At 38.7% G+C, this 22,781-nt stretch overlaps 1 protein-coding gene across 1 annotated transcript; it reads right to left on the bottom strand.

Moving 5' to 3' along the window:
• Nucleotides 1-12,527: 12,527 nt before the first annotated feature.
• LOC110698962 (G-type lectin S-receptor-like serine/threonine-protein kinase SD2-5) lies at nucleotides 12,528-19,972 on the bottom strand. Its single transcript, XM_021876466.1, has 5 exons — nucleotides 19,928-19,972; nucleotides 19,168-19,398; nucleotides 14,834-16,015; nucleotides 14,050-14,071; nucleotides 12,528-13,744 (listed from the first exon to the last, which is right to left on the bottom strand). Exons 1-5 carry the CDS (start codon nucleotides 19,970-19,972, stop codon nucleotides 12,528-12,530), a joined length of 2,697 nt encoding a protein of 898 aa, XP_021732158.1.
• Between the last annotated feature and the right edge of the window lie 2,809 nt (nucleotides 19,973-22,781).

The following is a 22,781-nucleotide window of genomic DNA, read 5'->3' as shown; positions in this document are numbered from 1 at the left end:
CGCCATGAAGTTTGTCTTTTCCCCCTTTTGGCATTATCAAAAGAGAAAAAAAAACAGTTTGCTATACTCACACTAGACTACGAAGGGAATAGTGAGCTCAAATAATGCAAGACAAATATAAGTTAGGCATTGTATTATCAACAGACACACACAATCATATGAAAAATACGAGCCAAGTTCCGATAAAGAGAATGAAAAAGGGACAAGAAGAGTGTATCAAAGGACATAAGCGTACAAACCAAAGTTCAAATCAAAACAAAAGAAAGTAGTCCAAAAATGAAAACAGAAAAAGTGCAATCAAGGTTTTTAAGAGGCTGCAGGAGTAGGATCAAGAAATGGATTGGTGGGATCAAGGGAGGATTCCTCAACGTCCTCAAAGGCTACTTTGTGGATAGTGTCCAATATCTCCTTGTTTCCTTCATTAAGCTTGCCTTCAGCCTGTGCAAGCTTTTTCTCCATTCGTGCAAAGCCGGTGGCCTGAGATTCTGCCAGAGCTTGTACCTGGCCTTTGAGAGAGAGCATTTGCGTGGCCATATCCTCCAGCTTCTTGCTTACCATTTCAGTCAGCTTCTCCATTTCTGCTTTAACCTGTTGAAAATCAGAAATAGACACACGTGTTCCAGAGAAAGCAGCAAAGCCAGCAGGCTGAAATGGAGGAGGAGGAGGTGAGTGAGGAGGCTGTTTTGGAGGTGAAACAGGAACATAAGGAGGTTCAGTTGCAAAGGGAACTTGGGTAGGTTGGAAGGTGGGATCAGATTGGTCTGAGGAGCTGACTGTTTCTATAGTTACAGGGTGAGTGGTTGAAAAGGCAGGCTTGACTACATGTCTCCTACTTCGTCTAAGACCTCCTGTAAACACAGGAATTACAGATGGCACGGTTGAGCTTTCAGAATCTGTGGTGTGTTCCCCCTTACTCTGATCAGTTCCCTTCCCCTTATCTGAGTCAGATTTTTGAGCTTCCCCCTCAGACACTTCCTTATGGTCCCCTTGCACATCTCCCTCAAGAATTTTCTCTTTGTTTTTCTCTCTGTCAGAAATTTTTTCTGCTTCCTCGTCTCCCTCAGAATTATTGGAGGTGGTAGCACCCTCACTGCCCTTCTCATCACTAGAATCACAAACTTCCTCAGCAACTTTCCCTTTCCCTTTCTGTTTCTCCTCTCCTTTTCGAGGCACAAAAGAGACCTTCCCATGCTTAAGTCTAAGACTCAATCTAAGTAGTGATTGTTCGGAGAGGATATTGTCAGGTTTTAGGTATGTAGGGGTTTCACTCTCAACATCAATACCAAAGGACTTGAACAATACAGTAAGAAAAGAGCCGTATGGAATTGTGGTCATTTGAGCATAAAAATTTAAATGTTCAACCATTAAGGCAGGGAAGTTAATCTGTATTTTGGTTGCAAGACAGAATATGAGGGAGGCATCCAAAAGAGATACCGTACTCCGTTTTCGTAAACGGGGTACAATACCCTTCCAAGTGAAGGTAAACAGCAGCTTATGAAGGGGTGTTAAGGCGTGATGGTGAGTAGTTTTCACCTTTGGATTTCCTCCAATAAATTTGAGAATTTTACATTCATCATAATGGCCAATTTTCACAGATTGTTTGTGCTTTAAATAAGAGAAATAGCCACTCACAGGAACTTGAAAGAGATTTCCAAGATAATTTGCATCAAACGAAATTGGGGTATTATTCACTATGGCTGAGCATGAACCATTATTACATTTGAAAGTATTTTTGAACTCATAAATAAATTTTGGATAAACAGGGTAATGAGAACAATTCTGGAACAAGTGAGTCCATTTTTGATAATCAATTAGATAGGTAAATTCAGAGAACTTACTCGCCATACACCAATCGTAGTTGATGTGATATCCAAGGGTGTAGTTCCATGATGGAAATTTTGTGGTTGCTCGTCGTTTTCTGTCGCCTCCCTTCGCAGTGTTGGCCTTCCTCTTGGGCTGAGCAGATGGATGTACCACCGCAGTTGGCACCGGTTCCGGAGATCTGTATTTGAGGTGGGATTGGTTGGTGGTAATCGGGTTTTAGGGGTGGTGTTTTGGTTGGTTTTCATGGTGATGAGGGTGAGTTGAAAGGAAGGAGAAGATGAATAGTGTGAGTAAGAAGGAGAGAGAGTGATGCCGGTTTTGAGAGTTTATGGGGGAGTTAATTTGATTTGATAGGTGAGGGTGGAGTGTAAAAGAGTAGGAGTTTAATTTTGGGAAGGGTGAGAAAAGTGACGGTTGATATGGTGAGGTTGTGGGGTAGTGCTTAAAAGTAGTAGGATTTAATAGGGTGGATTAATTTTGCACTTCTTCAAATTCAATGAAGATAAAAATCGAAAGTTAAGGAGTTGAGTACATGCTCCTTATCTTACGTAATAAAAGATAAAAATGTGAATAAAAGAAAAGATTAAAAAGGAAATAAAGGATAATATCAAGAAGGAAAATAAAAAAGATGAAATAAAAATAAAATTAAAAATAAAAATAAAATTAAAAATAAAGAAATAGATAAGTACAGATTGATCATAAATTATAATGATAATTTACATGATCATAATACAGAGAATGAAGAGTGATGAAAAGGGAACTTGAAGCAACATGGCTCAATATTTTTAACATATTAACAATATGTATAAGTGACTTTTCAATACTTTCACAAATCTTTCCCCTGGGTAATTTCAGCTGTGTTATGTACACAAGATTGAGCATAGCATTGTTAGATACATCTGATTTTACCTTAGGGGTTCCAAACAAAAATCACTTGAGCCGTAGCATCCCCAATTCCACACGCATATTTTCAAACTTGTCTCTGCTTAAAGGCTTAGTCAATATATCAGCAATTTGGCAGTCAGTAGAAATAAAATCTAGCCTAATTAAGCCCTTTTCAACATTATCTTTCAAAAAGTGATGTCGTACATGTATATGCTTAACTTTGGAATGTTGTACTGGATCTTTAGAGATGCAGATGGCACTTGTGTTATCACAATGAATAGGAACACACTCTAGAACAATACCAAAGTCACGCAACTGTTGTTTTATCCACAACAATTGAGAGCAACATGCAGCAGCAGCCACATATTCTGCTTCGGCAGTGGATAGAGCAACAGTGTTTTGTTTCTTGGAACTCCAAGAAACCATGCAAGAGCCTAAGAATTGGACCATACCTGATGTGCTTTTACGATTTACTAAATCTCCTGCATAATCAGCATCAGCATATCCTCTTAGGTCAAACGAGTCACTTTTAGGATAAAACAGACACAAGTCTTCTGTCCCTTTTAAGTATCGCGGAATCCTTTTGACAGCTGTTAGATGCGATTCCTTTGGATCCGATTGAAATCTTGCACACAGACCTACACTAAAAGAAATGTCAGGCCTGCTAGCAGTTAAATATAGCAAGGAACCAATCATACCTCTGTATTTTGTTTGGTCCACACGAGTTCCCTTGGGGTCTTGGTCCAACCTTGTGGTTGTTCCCATGGGAGTGTAATTTATCTTTGTGCTTTCCATACTGTATTTTTTCAATAACTCCTTCACATATTTCTGCTGATGAATCATTATTCCTTCGTCAGTTTGTTTAATTTGGAGCCCAAGGAAGAAGTTGAGTTCCCCCATCATGCTCATCTCAAACTCACTTCTTGTTGATTGTAGCCTTTGACAACCAATCTTGCCTTGTTCCTTACTATTGTGCCATGGTCATCTAGCTTATTCCTGTACACCCATTTGAGACCAATAACCTTTTGGTTTGTTGGTTTGGGTTCAAGGTGCCATACTTTATTTCTGTCAAATTCATTTAATTCCTCTTGCATGGCAACAATCCAGTCAGCATCTTCCAAGGCTTCTTTGTGATTTCGAGGTTCCAGTGTTGATAAGAAGGCATTGAATGCACAGAAGTTTCTCAGTTGGGATCTCGTATGAGTTCCCTTACTTAGGTCACCTATAACTTTGTCCAGGGGATGAGACTTTTGATGTTTCCATGGTTTTGGTTGAAATGATTTAGCAAGGATAAAGGTGTTATTTTGTGTTGCTCTTTCTTCCATTTCTTCATGGTGTTCTGCTTCTGCATTTTCTGCTTCTTCTGTATTTTGAATAGCAGCTTCAGCATTATTTGGAACTTCAGCAGGTTCCTGATCAGCATTTTCAGAAACTCGAATAGGCTGCTTTCTGGGAATTAATTCTTCATCTTGGTCTGTTGAACGAGTGAGACCAATTTCAAAATCTCCATCTTCATATTCCTGTATACAATCATAATTATTAGTTTCATCAAAAATCACATGTATACTTTCTTCTACACACATAGTCCTCTTATTGTAAACTCTATAAGCTTTACTATTAGATGCATATCCTAAAAAGACTGCTTCATCACTCCTTTCATCAAATTTTCCAAGATTTCTTTTATCATTATTGTGAACAAAGCATTTGCATCCAAAGGCTCTTAAATGAGCAATATTAGGTTTTCTCCATTTTAACAGTTCATAAGGTGTCTTGTCCAACATTGGTCTAAGCATGGCCCGGTTGATGATATAGCATGTTGTGTTGACAGCTTCTGCCCAAAAGTTCCTTGGAAGCCCACTTGCTATTAGCATTGTTCTTGCCATGTCTTCCAATGTTCGGTTCTTCCTCTCAACCACACCATTTTGTTGTGGTGTTCTTGGTGCTGAGAAATTGTGACTTATTCCCTGTTCCCTGCAAAATTCATCAAACTTGGAATTTTCGAATTCCGTACCATGGTCAGTTCTCATATGAATAAGTTGATTACCTATTGATTTTTGTGTCTTTTTCAAGAAAGTCATAAACATATCAAAGGTTTCATCTTTACTATGCAAGAATATGACCCATGTAAATCTAGAATAATCATCCACAAGAACTAAGACATATCTTTTTCCACCTCTACTTTGAATTCTAACGGGGCCACACAAATCCATATGAATGAGTTCCAATGGTTTTGTGGGTCTTACCATTTTCTTTGATTTAAACGATGATCGAACATGCTTTCCTTTGATACAGGCTTCACAAATTCTGTCATTTAGGAGCTTGATAGAAGGTAGTCCAATTACCAAGTCCTTTGACCTCAATTTGTCAAGAAGTGAAAGACTAGCATGTCCAAAGCGTTTATGCCATAGAAGTGGATCATCCTCAATAAAACTTAAGCAAGATAGATTGTATTTTGGAACTTTGTTAAGGTCCACGGTATACGTGTTCCCTTTGCGAGTTCCTTCCAAAATGATTTTTCCAGTGTTATTATTGATGATTTTGCATTTTTCAGAAGAAAAACTTACAGAGTTTCCTTTATCACAAAATTGAGAAATACTGAGTAGATTATGCTTCAAACCTTCGACTAAAAATACATTGTCAATTGCATAGGAACTTGACCTTCCTACTTTGCCAACAACAACTATGATGCCTTTCTTATTGTCTCCAAAGGTCACTGTTCCCCCTATATAGGCCGTCAGTGAGAGAAATCTGGATTCATCTCCTGTCATGTGCTTAGAACAACCGCTATCGAGGTACCACTAGTTGTTCCCCCTCACTGCGACCTGCAAAAGAAATTAAGGGTTAGTAGCAGGAACCCTTTCATTCATGGGTTCCTGTGTTGACACATTTGAATCAGATTTCTTCTGCCAAACATAGTTCACATTCTTATTGTACTAATTTGCTTTCTTAGTACACTCTTCACTGCGATGTTCCTTTTTACCACAAAAAGAACAAACGGTCTCACTAGGCAAATCCACATACTTCTTTTTCTTTCTAGTGGACTTCTTCTTATGAACATAGCCTAGACCTTCTGTTCTTTTTGTCTGAGCTTCCTGTACCCACTTAGGAACACCCATGCTTGCTGTACTTCTACTTTTTCTTGCAATTTCTAAGTCCTTTTCTAGTTTCTCATTTTTATCATTAGTATCCTTTAACTCTTTCTTAACATGCTCTAGTTCAGTATTGAACATGATTAAAGGAACTTCAGTAGACCTACAAGAATCTATGTTAGTACACAACATTTTATATTGAGTCAATTCAACACTCAGCATGATATTCTCACTTTTGACTCTTTCAAGGGATTCTTTTAGCATGATATTTTTATCTAACAATTCAAAAAATCTGCCTTGAACATCATTTCTTGAGCTATTCAGATACTTAACATGATCTCTACAAATTCCAGTTGCCTTTTCGGCTTCCCTTAGTTTTGCACATAATTCTTTATATTCATCTAAGGTTTCTAACAATAACGAGATTAATTTATCCTTTGAGAGAGATTTCAAATAATTAGGTTGAATGACTACCTCATCATCATGCTTCGCCATTAGACAGAGATTGGCTACTTCATCATCTGTGTGTTCCTGTTCCTCTTCTTCGGAACTTGATTCTCCCCACGTGGAAATCATAGCTTTCCTGAAATTTGATTTAGAAAAGTTAGGCTTGGAGTTTCTGTTTTGATCAGCTTCTTTTCCCTTGCCTTTATCAGATTCCCATAATGGACACTCTTTGATGAAGTGGTTGGTGCTACCACATTTGTGACAAGAAGACTTGGATTTGGATTCCTGATTTCTTTTACTGTATCCTTTTTTCTTGTCTGTAAACTTGTTGTTACGGTAGAACTTTTTCAGTCTTCTCACCAACATTGCAGCTTCTACTTCATCAATGTCAGACTTCTCTTCGGATTCTTCATTTGCATTTAGTGCTAGCCCTTGACCTTTGACAGTCTCCTGAGTCCTGTTGTTCAACTGGATCTAGTGGGTAATAAGGGAACCCGCAAGCTGTTCTAGATTGAACTTAGTGAAGTCTTTTGATTCCTGTACAGCTGCAACCTTTGCTCTCCATCTGTCATTTTCTGGAAGACTTCTTAAGACCTTTCTGACCTGCTCATCTATAGGAATTATCTTACCAAGACACGTAGTTCGTTAGTAATACTTTTAAATCGAGTAAACATATCTTTAATAGATTCTTTGTTTCCCATTTCAAAACGCTCATACTGAGATAAAAGAATGTCTATTTTGGAACGTTTAACATCTGACGTTCCTTCATGTGTAACTTCCAGAAGATCCCAAATTTCCTTTGCGGACTTGCACCCTTTGACACGAGTATGTTCATCGGGTCCAAGTCCCCAAATTAAAAACTTTTTAGCAGTAGCATTCATTTCTAGTTTTTCGAAATCAGTTTTTTCATATTCATCCATAGGTTTAGGGATTACCTCATTGTTAGCATTTGTTTTCGTAATCACCTACTTGTATAATCCGCCATACCTGATAGTTCTCTGCTTGGACAAAGATTTCCATCTTATCCTTCCAATAAGAGTAGTATTTGCCGTTGAAGTATGGTGGCCTTTGAATGGATGTACTCCCGAATTCCTTTTCCTCTGTGTAAGCCATTTTCCCAGGAACTTACTCAACAGGGTTGCCTGCGTTCTCTGAGTTCCCGCTCTGATACCAACTGAAAGTCTAACTGGCTAATACAAGAGGGGGGGTGAATTGTATTTGAGGAGAAGTCTACAACTTTTGCGGAATTTAGCTAAATAAAACAAAGACAAGAGAGGATATAGGCTTTTCTAAATTTCCACTATGTAATCAAACTCTTTACACGTGAAAATTCAAACCCGTTAACAAGTTCCACAGATTAGGAACTTGTTCCCAACTCTCTCAGAATACTTCAGCAGCGAAGCTTCCTTGACCTCACTTTACAAACCTCACAATCCCAAAACCCCAAGTACTTGAATACAATCTGTAATTACAAATACCTATTGCACTCAAGAATATATGAAGGACATGAACTCTCTTACGTTATTTTGTTTACTGGAATTATTGAAGCTCAAGTTACGCAATGAATAACTTCGTGGTTCTTATAGAGAAGAATTAATCCTCAACTTCCACATTAACCACTAACACAGTCAACACCCACTATCAATTAGTGGAGGATTGTGACAGTGATCAACATAGTGGAAGTTTCCTAAAACTTCTCCAATTACCACGTTAATAACTAATTGCTAAAGAATAGCTCATGATAACCATTTACTGAGATATTCATGCAACAAGAAAACTGATTATTTGACTTCCTCAAATATTCTGTTTAAAAAGATTTTCTTAAAAAGATTTTATTTTGAAAAAGATATTTTATGAAATATTTATTTATTATAAAAACTAAGATAATGGACTAAAGTTAATTATCTTTATTCGAAAAATTTATTTAGATAATTTTAACTTTTAAAATATCTTTTCCAAAAATAAATCTATTTATTTAAAAACAGTTTTATATAAATCTTTAAAACAGTTTTATTCCAGTAACATTATTTATAACGTAAGTCATCGAGTTCCTAACTAACTTATATTTTGAGTGCTTACATATTATAACTAGAACGTAAGATTTGCATAAGGCTTTTTAAAGAATGCTCCTCCGCATCCCTTGAATCAAGTTCCTACTCCGGAACGAACTTTGCTTGAATCCTTTATTCACCAAAGACTCAAAAACACTCATTAGTCGAGTTTGTCAATTTGTCCATCAAAACCAAAAGAGTCAACAGAAGTGTAAAAAAGAAGACAAGTATAACTTTTTTTTAAAAAAAAAAAAAAAGAAACGAAAGTAGTATGTGATAAAAAAAAAATGATTCAGATTTAATCAGATAGGTTTTTTTTGGGTGTGAATGAGGTGCGAGGCCCAAAGAAACATATCAAAATTACCTAACAAGTTACAACCAAACATGCTACAGCCACACCAACAATGTCATCGTTCGAGATTCTTGACAAAACTTGAGGGGCGCCAATTGGATATATTATGTTTGAATAATTAGTTGTTTAATCAAGATTTAGCTAGGCAACTCAAATTTTGTCAGGTTACTATAATTAATCAATTTTATTTTTGGTCGGATTAAACTAATTTTGTTCACGTCAAACTCGAGTTATCTAGTTTCACACACTATTTGAGATCTAAATCAGTCAATTTTACTAGGCCTAGGATGATTTAGTGCTCATGATCTGAAGATAAGATGTTGCTTATGTTTTTTATTTTTTTAATTTTTTTGACAAATAAGATGATGTTTATGTTGGACGAATAATTTCCGTTTGAATGTGGACAATATGAAAAATAGACTAGATTTTTGGCGCAAAGTCGCTAAGTTATGGCGAAATATTGGCTGGTCAGTCAGTATGTTAAGGTCAATTGATAAAATGATTATTATTGGTCTTTTAAAGTTGAATATAAATTAGAGGTGATTATTGGGCCGGTCGGACTGGAGCAAAAAAATTATGTCCACTTTTTGGACGGGGCCGGAATTTTTGTGTCAAAACCACTCAAAATGGTCGAGCCATGCGGACTTTTCGGGTCATCTCGGGCCGAGCCTAAAAAATCAACTAAATATGCATAAAAACGCATTCCCAAACCCGACCCAAAAAAATTGGCCCGGACCCAACCCGATTTTGGGCCGAAAAATTCTGCCCAGAACCCCCCAAAATCGAGTCGGGCCATACTTGATCAGGTCTAATATAAACGTACAGTAGTATACTTTGTTCTGTGTAGTTTAATTTCTCAGGAAATACGAAGCATGTTTGGTTGATTATGAATGAAATTTTCTTTGTGGAGGCGGATGTACCAAGCATGGTACATCCGGATTTTTGATAAAAGGTCAAATGAACAAATAGTTGTTTTGTAAAGAATATATAGCTGTTTTACAAAGAACATCCAGCTTTATGTTCTTTCCGTATATTTAAAGAACATGCATAATATTAATAAAGAGCACGATAATATTATGTAATGAACATTATTTATAGGAAAATTTCACTTTTGCTACCACCAAAACATATGCATTTCACTTTTGCTACCCCTTTAAAATTTATTTTATTTTACTATCACACAAAAACAACTTTGTTAAAATTTGCTACCTTTTAACGGAATTGATTAGGGTTCTGTTAAGTTTATTCAAAAAACAAAAAATGTTTAAAAAAAAAAAAGGAAAACCCAGCCAGCCACCCTCCCCCCTCCCTTTCCTCCACCTACGCAGCCCACCACCTTCAATTGCCCAGCCATCCCCCTCCCGTCAGCCAGCCTCCCCCCTGCCGGCGACCGGCGCCCAAAACGTTGGCCGGCGCCGACGACCCTACCCTACTCCCTTTCCCCCTCCAACCGCAGCCCACCCCCTCCTTTTTCCCCTTCTTGCCTCCCCGACCCCCACTCCGAACTGGAAACCACCCCCTTCCCCATTCGCCCCACCGGAATTGGCCCCCCTCCCCATTCCTCTACCAGAATCGTCCCCCCCTTCCCCTACCCTTTTCGGCCACCCCTAACCCTAACCCACCACCCCTAAACCACCATAAGCGAAATCCTAAAACCCGTTTAGGGTGGTTTCGGGCTGGTGGTTTAAGGTTAGAGGTGCCGATTTTTGGGGGGAAGGGGAGGGGGGGTCGATTTCGGTGGGAGAATGGGGAGGGGGGCCGATTCCGGTGGGGAGAATGGGGAGGGGGGTGGTTTCAGGTTCGGGGTGAGAGTCGGGGCAGCAAGAAGAGGAAAAGGGAGGGGGGTGGATGCATAGGTGGGGGAAAGGGATTGGGGTGGGGCCACCGGCGTTGGCCCAAGCTTTGGTCACCGGCCGCCGGCAGGGGGGAGGCTAGGCAATTGAGGGTGGTTGGGTTTTTTTAATTTTTTTTAATTTTTTGAATAAACTTAACGGAATCCTAACGGATTCCGTTAAGTGGTAGTGAAATTTAAATTATGTGATTTTAGGTGGTAGCAAAATAAAATAAAATTTTAAAGGGGTAACAAAAGTGAAATGCATGTGTTTTGGTGGTAGCAAAAGTGAAATTTTCCTTATTTATATTCACCCACCATAATCTAAAGACAAAATTTAAAGAACATTTCACAGTAAACAATGAATACTATGTCACAAATAAAAATAAATTACACTGTCAATCAAATAACACGGAGATAAAAAATATTATTTAACCGTGTGTTCTTTATAAAATAGTGTCATGTTCATTGTTATTAATAGCTTTATTGTTATCTCAAAAACAAAGTCATACAACCTACAATAAATTAGTGGGTAGCCGAGATACAATCTGGGCCCCTACTCCTCTAGCTATAGCAAAGCCTACTCTAGTGAAGATATGAGCTGCAGCACGAGTCCCAATGTCTTGCGTCGTCGAGAACCTCTGAACCCGTTTCAGCAACAGAACAACATCCTTCTCAAATTCCCCAAGCGAAGAAAAGGAGAAGGGAAGGAAACCATATCCAATGAGTTGACAACTAGCTCATACTTTACCCGCTTTCGATGAGCCGCATCATCTACTGCCCGTCCAGGAACAAAGTCAGATAGCCCAGTCGGCGTCAAAGGAGAAGACCCCGTAACATCCACACAAACATCACGACCACGATCCCAAGAATAAAGTAACACATCAGCAGGTCTGAGGGGCCTATCATTCCCTCCAGTCAACCCTATGTCCACCTCCTTTCGAGCTGAAATCCCAGATCTGTAGCAGATATCAACAAGGGTATCCCGAACAACTTTATGCCGATGTTTAATACCCACAATACCAGCACACGACACCGCGTGATCACCATAAATATCCCCAGTGAAAACCCGAGAACAAGCCAAACATGGTGTCAAGATAGAGAACAAAGGAACACCCATCCTGTAGCACAACACACATCGGTAGGTCTTAGCATTCATCGTCTGACCTAACCCAGAAATAGGGACTGCCTGAAGCCAAGCAGAGGTGTGATCTCCCTGCTGCGATTTCCACAATTCTGATTGCCGAGGAGACAAAGAATAGGCGGATTCTGCAGAAGCCGTAATCTTTGTGAAATATATATCTGCCAATTTCTTCATGAGTTTAGGTGAATTCAGCAGAAGCCGTAATCTTTGTGAAATATATATCTGTCAATTTCTGCCAATTATTATTATTATTATTATTATTATTATTATTATTATTTTGTATATATCTCTTATGTTATTTTATCACGTTCATTACATTTTAACAATATGCTCTTTTCACTTTAGATATATGTTTTTTACAATTCTATACCATGTTCTTTTCACTTTAATTAAATGTTCTTTACATTTCTATATAATGTTCTTTCTGCTTTTTATTTTTTGTACGGATGTACCATGCGCATGGTACATCCGCCTCCATAAACCACTAAATTGAAGTATTATAAGAAAATCTCATGTCAATGTCCATGATAACATTTGCTCACCCGTCAAAAGATAGTAAATTATCAAGAACATATGAGGGAGTAACGATCAATTGAGAAGTATACAACATAAGACGTTGCTTTAATTTTTCACTATGACCACATCTCAAATACTTGACTTGATGTCTAGTGACTAAATTGAATGCAAAGTGAATTCTTTTTTCCCTGAATTTTCAGAAAGTGGAGAATTTTGGGGCTTTAATAATATTTTCAAACACATTTTACTAATGTTACAAGTTTTATGGGATAAATAAAATTATTTCATACATTGTAGTTAACAATCATCACTTGGCATAACAAAATATTAGAAAAGATTACACAAGAATGAGCAAGCAAAATCTATAACGATTAAAGCAGTCTTTTGGTTATCTTGGCCCTGACAGTTGGACTGCAGAAACAGATGTACGAGCTGTGGAACTGTAGCTAGCACGGCGCCATGACAAGATCTGACTTTTAACACCTGAACACCTTACCAAACCTGTAAAGATCCACGAGGCTGATTGAGAAGGAATCGGAGGCTGAGGTACAGGGCAAAGACCTTCAAGCATTTGCACAACTCGAGTCATAGACGGTCTAAGGGTTTTATCATCCTGTATGCACCACAGAGCGACTTTTATTGCAGTGTTCACCCTTCCATCTTGTTGATCTTCTACCTTCAGCCTCGGGTCCAAAATCAGATTCATACTCCCTTGTTCCATCATTTTGAAAGCGTATGATGGTAAATGTGCTTTTTCTTTGACTTCATGATTTGGATTATAATTCTTCCTTCCACCAATTATCTCTAGCAAGACCATACCATAACTATAAACATCGCTTTTCTCTGAAATGCTGCAGTTTGTAATCCATTCAGGCGCTAAGTAACCCCTTGTACCTCTTAATGTAGTAACTATATGACTTTGCTCCTTGTTCATGAGTTTTGCTAAACCAAAATCAGAAACTTTTGCAACAAAATTTTCATCAAGGAGAACGTTTTCTGGCTTAATGTCGCAATGTATAATCTTCACATCACACATATCATGCAGATAGGCCAAACCTTTTGCTGTCCCTAGAGCAATGTTGAACCTACTTTCCCAATCTAAGAAGTTTTTTCCTCGATCATTATTCTTGTTAAAGATCCACCGGTCTAATGATCCGTTTTCCATGTACTCGTATACAAGGAGTCTATGATGACTTCCCTCAGCACAGAAGCCCTTAAGCTTCACTAAATGGACATGATGTACACTTCCAATGATGCTAACCTCGGCCCTGAATTCCCTTTTCCCCTGCCCAACACCTTCGAGCTTTTTAACAGCTAATTTAGTCCCATCATCTAACAACCCCAAGTAAACAGACCCGAATCCTCCTTGACCAAGCTTCACACTGAAGTTTTTCGTCGCAACCTTTAGATCATTATAGCTGTAACGAACAGGCACTCCTGTGATATTATTGAAGAAGTTGTCCTCCTCCAGAGCTTCTCTTGAGGATTCTAATACAAATGACCTACTCTTTTTGCGATAGTACCTACCACATCCGAGGAGACCTGAGACAATCAATATTGTTCCGATAACTATTATAACAATTTGGGAATTTTGACTTTTACCACCTTCAAATAACCACTTAATTGAATTTACCACCTCCAAAAAAAAAAGATTTACTTTACCACCTCATAAAAAAATTAAACATCAGTTTTACCACCAATCACCTCCAACTAATGGATTCTGTCCATAAATCCGTTAGTGGGGCCTACCTTGCACACGTGTCGCCATATTATTGGGTAAGCTTTAGAAAAAAAATTAAAAAAAACAAAAAAAAAAATTAAAAAACCCCATCCATCAACCGGTGGTTGCTGCCACCGTCGAGACCCCACCACCGGACCGACTACGACCAGCCCCACCACCTGACCGCTACGACCAGCCCCCCCACCTAACCGCTACCAGCCCCCACCACCTAACCTAACCGTTACGACCAACGACCCCACCACCTAATAACTACCACCGCAACGCACAACCACAACCACCGCACCGCACCGCACAACCACCACACCGATTTCGACCCCCTTTCCACCAATTTCCGACCTCAAAACCCTAGCCACCACCTAATCACTACGACCAACGACCCCACCACCTAACCGCTAACACCGCATCGCACCGTACCCAGCCACAACCCCCACACCGGATTTCGACCCCCTTTCACCAATTTCCGACCTCAAAACCCTAGCCACCAAATTCCGACCACCCATATAGCCCCCCTAATTCCGACAACTCTTAAAACCCTAGCCACCACCAAATTCCGCACTCCTAAAACCCTAACCACCACCTAATTCCGATCACCTCCCTAGGTTACACCAAATTCCGACCCCTCCCTTGCCCCCACACGAAATTCCGACCAACCATGGTGTGTTAATTTCGTTGCTGGCTGGGTTGATATGGAAATCGGGGAAGATGAAGAAGAACCGTCAAAAAGGTGGGCCCTACTAACGGATTCATGGACGGAATCCGTTAGTTGGTGGTAAAATCGAATTTTTGGAAATTTTGGTGGTGGTAAAGTAAATATTTTTTTTGGAGGTGGTAAATTCAATTAAGTGGTTATTTGAAGGTGGTAAAAGTCAAAATTCCCTAACAATTATGATTGTAGACCTGACATCGAAACCATTCCCTCTTGCAGGAATAAATTCTTTATGGATGTAATCTACTTCATTAGACACCTTAAGGGACAGATAATAGCCGGCATCCCCTACACCAGGATGTCGAAGACTGCCTATATTGCCAAACATGAAGCAACTTCTAGTAGCATTCTGATAAAACATTGTAACACAGGAACAGTTCTGAAGGCAAGCAGATTTGCATTCACTAATGCTAGATTTCATCTGTGGTTTTGTAAACTCAAGTGCAACATAATCAAACCGTGTTCCTACATCCAACAGCCGAACTGATAAACTATCTGTAGCATTATCACAAAGGGCAGGAATTCGAGGTTTGCAATCGTTAAAAGATGAGAGCATTACAGAACACTGACATAAATTCTCCATGAAACATGACTTAAAAGGCGAACAAGAAGATGGTGTAGTACATGAACCTGAAGGAATCTTAAATGACTCTGCTATTTCTGATTTTGCCTTCAGAAGATTGAAAAACTCTATTGTACCAGTTGAGCCTAACACCGCGGCCCATAATGCATTCGGATCAGACTGCTCTGAAATGTTGAACTGCCAGACTAAACCACCCCTCTGATCATAAAAATTCCAAGAGTTGCCCATCAGTGTTGCAGAAGAGACCTTCCCACCGGGTTTTATAACAGCTTTTCGTGTATCATTTGACATCATCCAGTAAACTTGCGGGGTTCTATAACCCGCAAACAGAATCAAATCACCAGACTTAAACATAAGATGATAATGCAGGTTTAGTTCATAAGGAAAACTTTTAAGTCTCATATTTTCGGAAAAAGATTGGCCTAATACAAGTGTATCAGTAGGGTAATCGAAACTTTGCCAAAGGATAGTTTGATTTTCGCTAAGCAAGACTAAATTTCCATTATCCATCAACTCCATTACTTTGACTCCTCGGCCAGTTGTATTAGAAGACCAAACAATAGAAGTTGTGTTATGTAAATAAGCATTTCCATTTTTGTCAAGTACAAATTTAGCTGTATTATCAACTAAAACACCTCTATTCGCGGTCCATATATTTGTGGAGCTAAATATATGCATTACTACTAGGATAAAAAATGGTGCATCTACACTAGTATAAAATCCAAAGGAAAATGTGGAGTTTTTTGAGACTAAGAACATTCCATTGTAATTATCCCACTCTTTTTGAGTTGCTTGGAAACCTGGCTTAATCTGATTTACTTGTTGATTGCTTGCACTAATTGTACAGTTACATGTATGACTATAATATAAGGTAAAAATCAAAGAGAACAAAACATGGAATTTCATAATTTTCACCTTTATTTCATAAACTTCATACTTCAAAAAACAGAAGTTAGTTGAATTTGTATATTTTATTTTTTTTTTAAGAAAATCAACTAGCTAGTTCAAAGATCACTTAATTGTAAAACACAACCTCGTTTAGAGTATTAAGTTAATTATTTGATATGCTGATTTTTAAAAAGTAAGAAAAGTAGGAGAAGAAAACACCTGAAAAATAAACTCTGGAAAATATTGAGGATTTTCTTATGTAATGTTACACCCCTTTTCTATGGGAAGTAGAATAGAGCCAAAAAGTGATAGTTTTGATTTTGTATCAACAAATAAAGGGTTAATTTCCTCAAAGTAGTAAGGAGTATTACTTATTATAGGAAATTAGAATAGTTAAGAAGCACTTGTAAAATGATGATGTTATGGAGTGTGGGTGTTTAGCTAGCATGTAGTAACACAAGAAGTAAGTTAGCTGATCGGAGCAACTTGTCCTAGGGATGAGTAATTATGAAAGCTTATCAGCTCTCTATTTTCGATAAAATTTGGAAAATGTTAAACGTACTCCTGATTATCATAAAGAATAATATAGAAGTATCTATAATTTGAAATACTTTCTCCTTATCACTTTTTATAATTGGAAGTTTTAATTTAGCTGTATCACTTTCCTTTTTAGTTAATAAATCCTTTCTATTTAATTTCTCTAATATCACGCTTGCCCTCTTTATTTTTTCTCTCTATTTCTCTCAACTACAAAAATTATATATCTTAGATTCCGTAATTTCAAAAGTGATGTATCTAAAAAATCGGAGGAAGATAATAAAACATATAATTTCAAATAAAACATCACAACACATTATTTTCATACCTTAACTTATAGCATCTGATCCAATTGAAAGAACATGTGAATTTATCTACATGTTTGCTAAAAATGACATTGAATTACAAGTATGATATAATAATGAAGATGTAGGTGTAATAAAAAAGATCAGATGAAACTAAAAACTTATTCAAATCATGCTCTCGAGTGTATAAGATCTAATACTTTAACGAAGAATTGTTATCGAGAAAGCTAAGAGCATCCACAATGGTTGTACATGAGGACCTGCTAGCTACATGCTAGCCATTGTGGAGCTATAATCTCTTGTAGCTAAGCCAAACTACATAGCTCTATAGAGCTATATAGTTTCACTCCACCCAATGCTATTATATTAATTTGTTTAATATATTTTAAGTGTTTGTAAATATATTTATTTATTTTATGTCATCATGTGGTACATAATAAAATTACAAAAAAAGTAGCTTGCCATTGTAGAGGTTGTAGATCATGTAGTTTGAGAAATAATGATGTGACAACCCTTAGCTACATGTACATGTAACTAGTCATTGTGGATACTCTAAGGCTACATTCCAGAATGTTACAATACACATTTATATTAATATTACTTACCATCAAAATAGTGAATGATAATGAAACCACATGGTTGAAATGAGTATCAATATATAATTTCTATCAATAGTAAGGCATGGCATATTATTATGGATTTTGCATCAAAAACGTACAATCAAAATTCGTGTAATTTCCTCGAAATACATGTATAAAATATGATTCATGATGATCTATCTTCCTAATTAGGAGATCATGTCTCTAAATTTAACCATAGATTTAATTTGTTCAATAATGTGCTTCGATTCACTCACTGCTCCAGGAGGTACTAGAACACAATATTAGCCATATGTAAAATTAGATAAATATTATGGAGTAAATTGTACTCCTTATAATTTCCATCTCATCATATTTATCTCCCTATGAAAAGTTGCCAAACATGCTATTAATTAAGTGAACTGCTAAACATCACCGCAAATCTCTACATAAAGCCCATAAATTTGAAGTGAATTGACACTTTTGCCCACAAATTAAAAAACACACTTTCATCTTCTCTCTAATCTCATTTTCTCTCTCTAAAAAAAATTAAAATGTCGAGGCGGCAAGGCAAGGAAGCGGCGGCACCGGAGGCGGAGGGAAGGCGGTCACGCGGTGGAAAGGTATTTTTAAATTTTTTTTTTAAAAAAACCTTGAGATGGCGGCGGAGCCACGGTGGCGCCGCCTTACCCAGACGCCAGGCCCACGGTGGCGGCGCCTAGGCAGGATGCCTAAACCACGGCGGTGGCGTCTTACGTGCACACCACCACTGTGGCCTAGGCGTCCTGCCTAGGCGTCGCCACCGTAGGCCTGGTGTCTGGGTAAGGTGCCGCCACTTTGTTTTATTTTTTTTTTAATTGTTAATTTAGTTTTTTTTTTATTTTTTTATAGTTTTTTTCAGTTTTTTTTTATTTTCAGTTTTTATTTTTTTTGGATTTATTTTTCGGTTTTTTTTATTTTTATTTTTTAGGTTATTATTTTTTTTTGTTTTTTGTTTTTTTGGTTATTATTTTTTTGTTTTTTTTTTTGTTTTTTCTTTGATTTTTGATTTTTTTGTTTTTGTTTATCTTTTTGATTTTTTTGTTTGTTGTCTATATTTTTTTGTTTATGTTTATATTTTTTTGTTTTTGGTTTATGTTTATATTGTTTTGTTTATGTTTTTTTTTTCAAATTTGTTTTTTTTTATGTTTATATTTATTTTTCAATTATTTGTATATTGTTTTGTTTATTTTATTTATTTTTTTTTATTCACTTTTTTAATGTTCATATTTATTTTGTATGTTTTGGTATTTTTTTTGTTATGTGTGTATTTTCTAATTTGTCTAAATTATTTTTTTCGGTGTTGTGTACTTTTCTTTTTAATGCAATTTGTTAGTATTTTTTTTGTTTATTTGATATTTTTTTTTGGTTAGGTATTTCTATTTTTTGTTGTTGATACTTTTTAAAATAGATTATTAATATAAATAATAATAACAATTGCTATTATTTTTCGTTATTTAAATGGAGTTTGGCATCTCATTTTCGACCTGGTGCGGGGAAGAGTATGTATGGACGTTATTAGAAGTACAATCTACTCAATGGAGAGCTCGGGGCCCAGTGACGTTAGATACCGTGGTATTTCGGCCTCAGCTCGCAGAGAACGGGTGCACTATTCTGAGGATGATAAGATGATGATGGTGATGATGATGATGATGATGAGGAGGAGGAGGAGGAGGAGGAGGAGGCTTGATGATATATATGAGACGCATAGGGTAGATATGCGTAAGGGTAGAGATGGTAGATTTGTTAGTAGATCTGGCACATCATCTGCGTCCACTATGTCTGCGGTTAGCAGAAAACGGTCGAGGGCCGTTAATGATTCTTGGGTGGTGAGGGGTAAGGTGGCTGGGGACCTGTAGACGGGAGTGTAATTCCTAGCTTTCTAGGACACATCGCTACTCGTATCTGAGAGGACTAGGGCTTTGGATACGGGCATTTTGAAATGCCAAACCCGGTAAAAGACTTGTAACTTTTTGCGTAGTTGGGCTGATGCTTGGCCGGAGGAGAGTGAGATGCTCGGCCGATTGAGGGGCACTAGAGTGAGTCACCTTCTTGCCACCATGCATGAAAGGATTGACTCAACGCTAATCACGGCTTTCGTTGAGCGATGGCAGCCAGATACGAACTCTTTCCACCTTCCGTTCGGTGAGATGAAGATCATGTTGCATGACATCGAAGCCATCTTTGGGATTCCCGTAGAGGGAAACCGACCCTCTGTTGTCACTGATGCGGATCAGACAAGTGGAGCTGTTGCCGGTGGATAGGGTTGTGCTGTACACAACAGCACTTGGTGTTTGGGATCACGACGGTGTTAAGATTGCAGCCGTTTTGCAGCGATGTTTACACCCCACTGCACGTAGGACGCATGACACACAACTGGCTGCATATGTTTTTCTTCTCCTCGGGTGTACCTTGTTTCCGGATAAGAGCGAAAACAAGCTCAGGCCGCGCGACATAGTTGACGTGTGTGAGCCCGCCAAAGTAGGCCAGTTTTCTTGGGGGTCGCCTACGTTGGCATATCTGTATCGCCAGTTAAGATTCTCGAGTCGGGCTGATGCGGTAAGTATCACTGGATGTCTGACATTGTTACAGACCTGGATATACGAGTATTTTCTTGCGTTTCGACCACACCGCGACTCGGTTCCTATTGGGGATGGGTAGCCACGTGTCTATGCGTGGAGCCCGCGGTTCGAGAAGAAGTCCATTGACCGCCTGCGATCGATACGGTTATTGCTTGACAGGATGTCCCCATTAGAGGTAAAGTGTTTAAATTATTTCTACTTTTATAGTTTGATGCGTTTATTATATGAATTTTACTAATTTGAAAAAATGTGCAGGTGAACTGGATGCCTTTCGGCCAGAACCCTAGTAATAGGGTACCCAGGACCCTCTACACGGGACTAATTCAGTATCGTGAGATCGTACATGCCGCAGCGCTATCTTCGCCGGCTTGGATTTGTCCAAGTTGTTCCTCCTCCACTAGCATGGCCTAGTAAGGCGGTCCGATCTGCGTCGTCGAAGGAGTACGTCGTCCAATCGCCAGCAAGCATGATTGCCACGTGGGAGCAGTTTCCGATGGTTGCTCGCCTATAGACGACGGAGCTGCAGCGGCCGCCAACTGGGGTGATTGCCATGTGTGACCAGCACTACATGGAATGGTACAACCGGTATTCGCACCCAAGGTTGATCAGAGACCTCCACCACGGCGACCACGCCAATGATGATGATGTGCCACCGCCCAATGTCGTGGATGCGTTATGTCTCATAAAACATTTGTTGTTGTGTTTTTTTTTTATATAATACGTCGTTATTGAATTTCATGCTTTTTTGTTGTGTGTAGTGGATGGGAAAGATGATGCAGCTGGGACACAGAATTTTTGAGGAGAGGGACAACATGATAACTGCATCAGGCAGAGCTATTATTGATGATCTGGAACAGGCTCTTGAGCAGTGGCAGTGGGCGTCACAGAGGGATTACTGATATGTGGCCAGTTTATTTATAGAACATTTTGTACATTATCATAGTAGTTTGTAAAATTTGACATTATCTTTTTAGTTTGTAACATTTGAAATTATTATTTTAAGTTCTTAAAATTTGACATTATCTTTTTGGTTTGTAACGCGCAAGATCTAATTAGTGTGCATGCAAGATATAAATTTAGTCAAAATTAGAATACGAAAAATGAATGGAATAAAAATAGCAATAAAAATACAAGGTTACATAGAAAATGTAGGTATACGCGTGAAAAACAAAAAGGCCGCTAGGTTGTTCCACTGCTGCATCCGGTCATGATACAGCGCATCCTAACCCTCTACGCTTGTTCTACAAATGGTGTACCACCGAGGTATGATCGGTGGGACCAGAAAATCGGATGACAGGTCCAATCGGATGAAATGTCTGTATGACGGCCCCAGAAATACAATAGCAAACTCTCTCACCAGTCTGGTGACGGTCTCACGCGAATACCAAGGGAGAACCGTGGTACATGGATAATAAGCTCGACTACGCAAACCAAGCCCAAAATGCATGACTGCAAACTTGTAGATGTTTGCAATGGCAAAGAGATCAAGTGGCGCGTCGAACCAATGATTTTGATCACAAGGTCCTCCTCCCCACCGGATACGCTGTAGAGACCTATCCAAGCCTTGGCCGTACACATGGCGATAAATATCTCGGTTTGAGGCAATTTCACTGTACATCAACTGACGCACTAAACCGTAGTTGTCTTCACCCATCTGAAACGCATTAGCCACGACCTGGAATCCGCAGTTACCATCTGCAACACCATCATTCCACCCGTCCAAAGTATGTCATGATGATGTTAGGGATCCTGTCCTTATATGGAAACTGTTCAATGTCCATTCTTCCTGTTACACATATCAATAAACACAATTAACAAGTCAGCGTTAAACTAAACAAACATTCTAAAAAGTAAATTAAAGTAAAGTATTGTACCGGTGCTGGGCATATTCACCGACGAAGAAGATTGTTTACGACTTGATGACGATGTACGACCACGGCCACGACCACGATCATGAATGTACTCAAACGCACTCCTGTTCCGCCGTGCTTGTCGACCTCTATGTCGCTCGACCACTACAGGTTCCTCGTGATCCAAGCATGATGTGTTGAACATGTCATGAAGTACGTGGGTAGCATCACGAATGATTGAAGGGTGACTGGAGGACACTTGGTCAAACATCGAACGAAACTGCTCCAACTCCTCCTATGCACGGTGGACCCTCTGTGGAACAACATGCTCTCCAATAACGAGCGTCTGCCAGAATGGATGAACCTGATAAACATGTAACAACGCCCTATCTTGCATAATTACGCGGTGAATGGTGCATGCACAACGTAGTCCATAAGTCACTGATATAGCACATCCGCACCGAATAGCCACTTCATCACCCAACTCCCTCATCTTGTTGTGCTCGCTCAGAATCAACCCCAAGCAGTAGTATGACACACTGCACGACCATGGAGAATCTTAAATATGAAATGGCAATACATCATGCCATGTCGCCGTCTAGTGTCCTCGAGAGAGTTCTTGATGCCGTTCTTTTGAGTGTCAATTTCCTTGTTTATTCTCTCGAAAAGTGTATCTAGAGCAAAGGTGGAAGAATCAATCCAGTCCTTCAAAGCTCTATGAGCGCTCTCAACTCTACATGTTGTAATGTTTCCAAAATGAAGAACTTGGTTTGTCCAATATTTTACAAACTTTTTCCTATGAGGTATCCACTGCTGCATCACATAGTTTACCA

This window comes from Chenopodium quinoa, unplaced genomic scaffold, assembly GCF_001683475.1.
Source record: "Chenopodium quinoa cultivar QQ74 unplaced genomic scaffold, ASM168347v1, whole genome shotgun sequence".
Lineage (NCBI taxonomy): Eukaryota > Viridiplantae > Streptophyta > Magnoliopsida > Caryophyllales > Amaranthaceae > Chenopodium > Chenopodium quinoa.
Note: the sequence above shows the minus strand (reverse complement) of the source record. Positions and strands in the feature narration are given on the sequence as shown.

Bases quoted from the DNA above. Each gene is read 5' to 3' on its own strand.
- LOC110698962 (XM_021876466.1), bottom strand. From the start codon at position 19,972: ATGTCGCGCGGCCTGAGCTTGTTTTCGCTCTTATCCGGAAACAAG. The intron at 19,399-19,927 runs GTACACCCGAGG...GATGTGTCCTAG, and splicing joins CGCTCTTATCCGGAAACAAG to AAAGCTAGGAATTACACTCC. The intron at 14,072-14,833 runs GTAGATTACATC...GGGGGCTGGTAG, and splicing joins CCCTTAAGGTGTCTAATGAA to CGGTTAGGTGGGGGGGCTGG.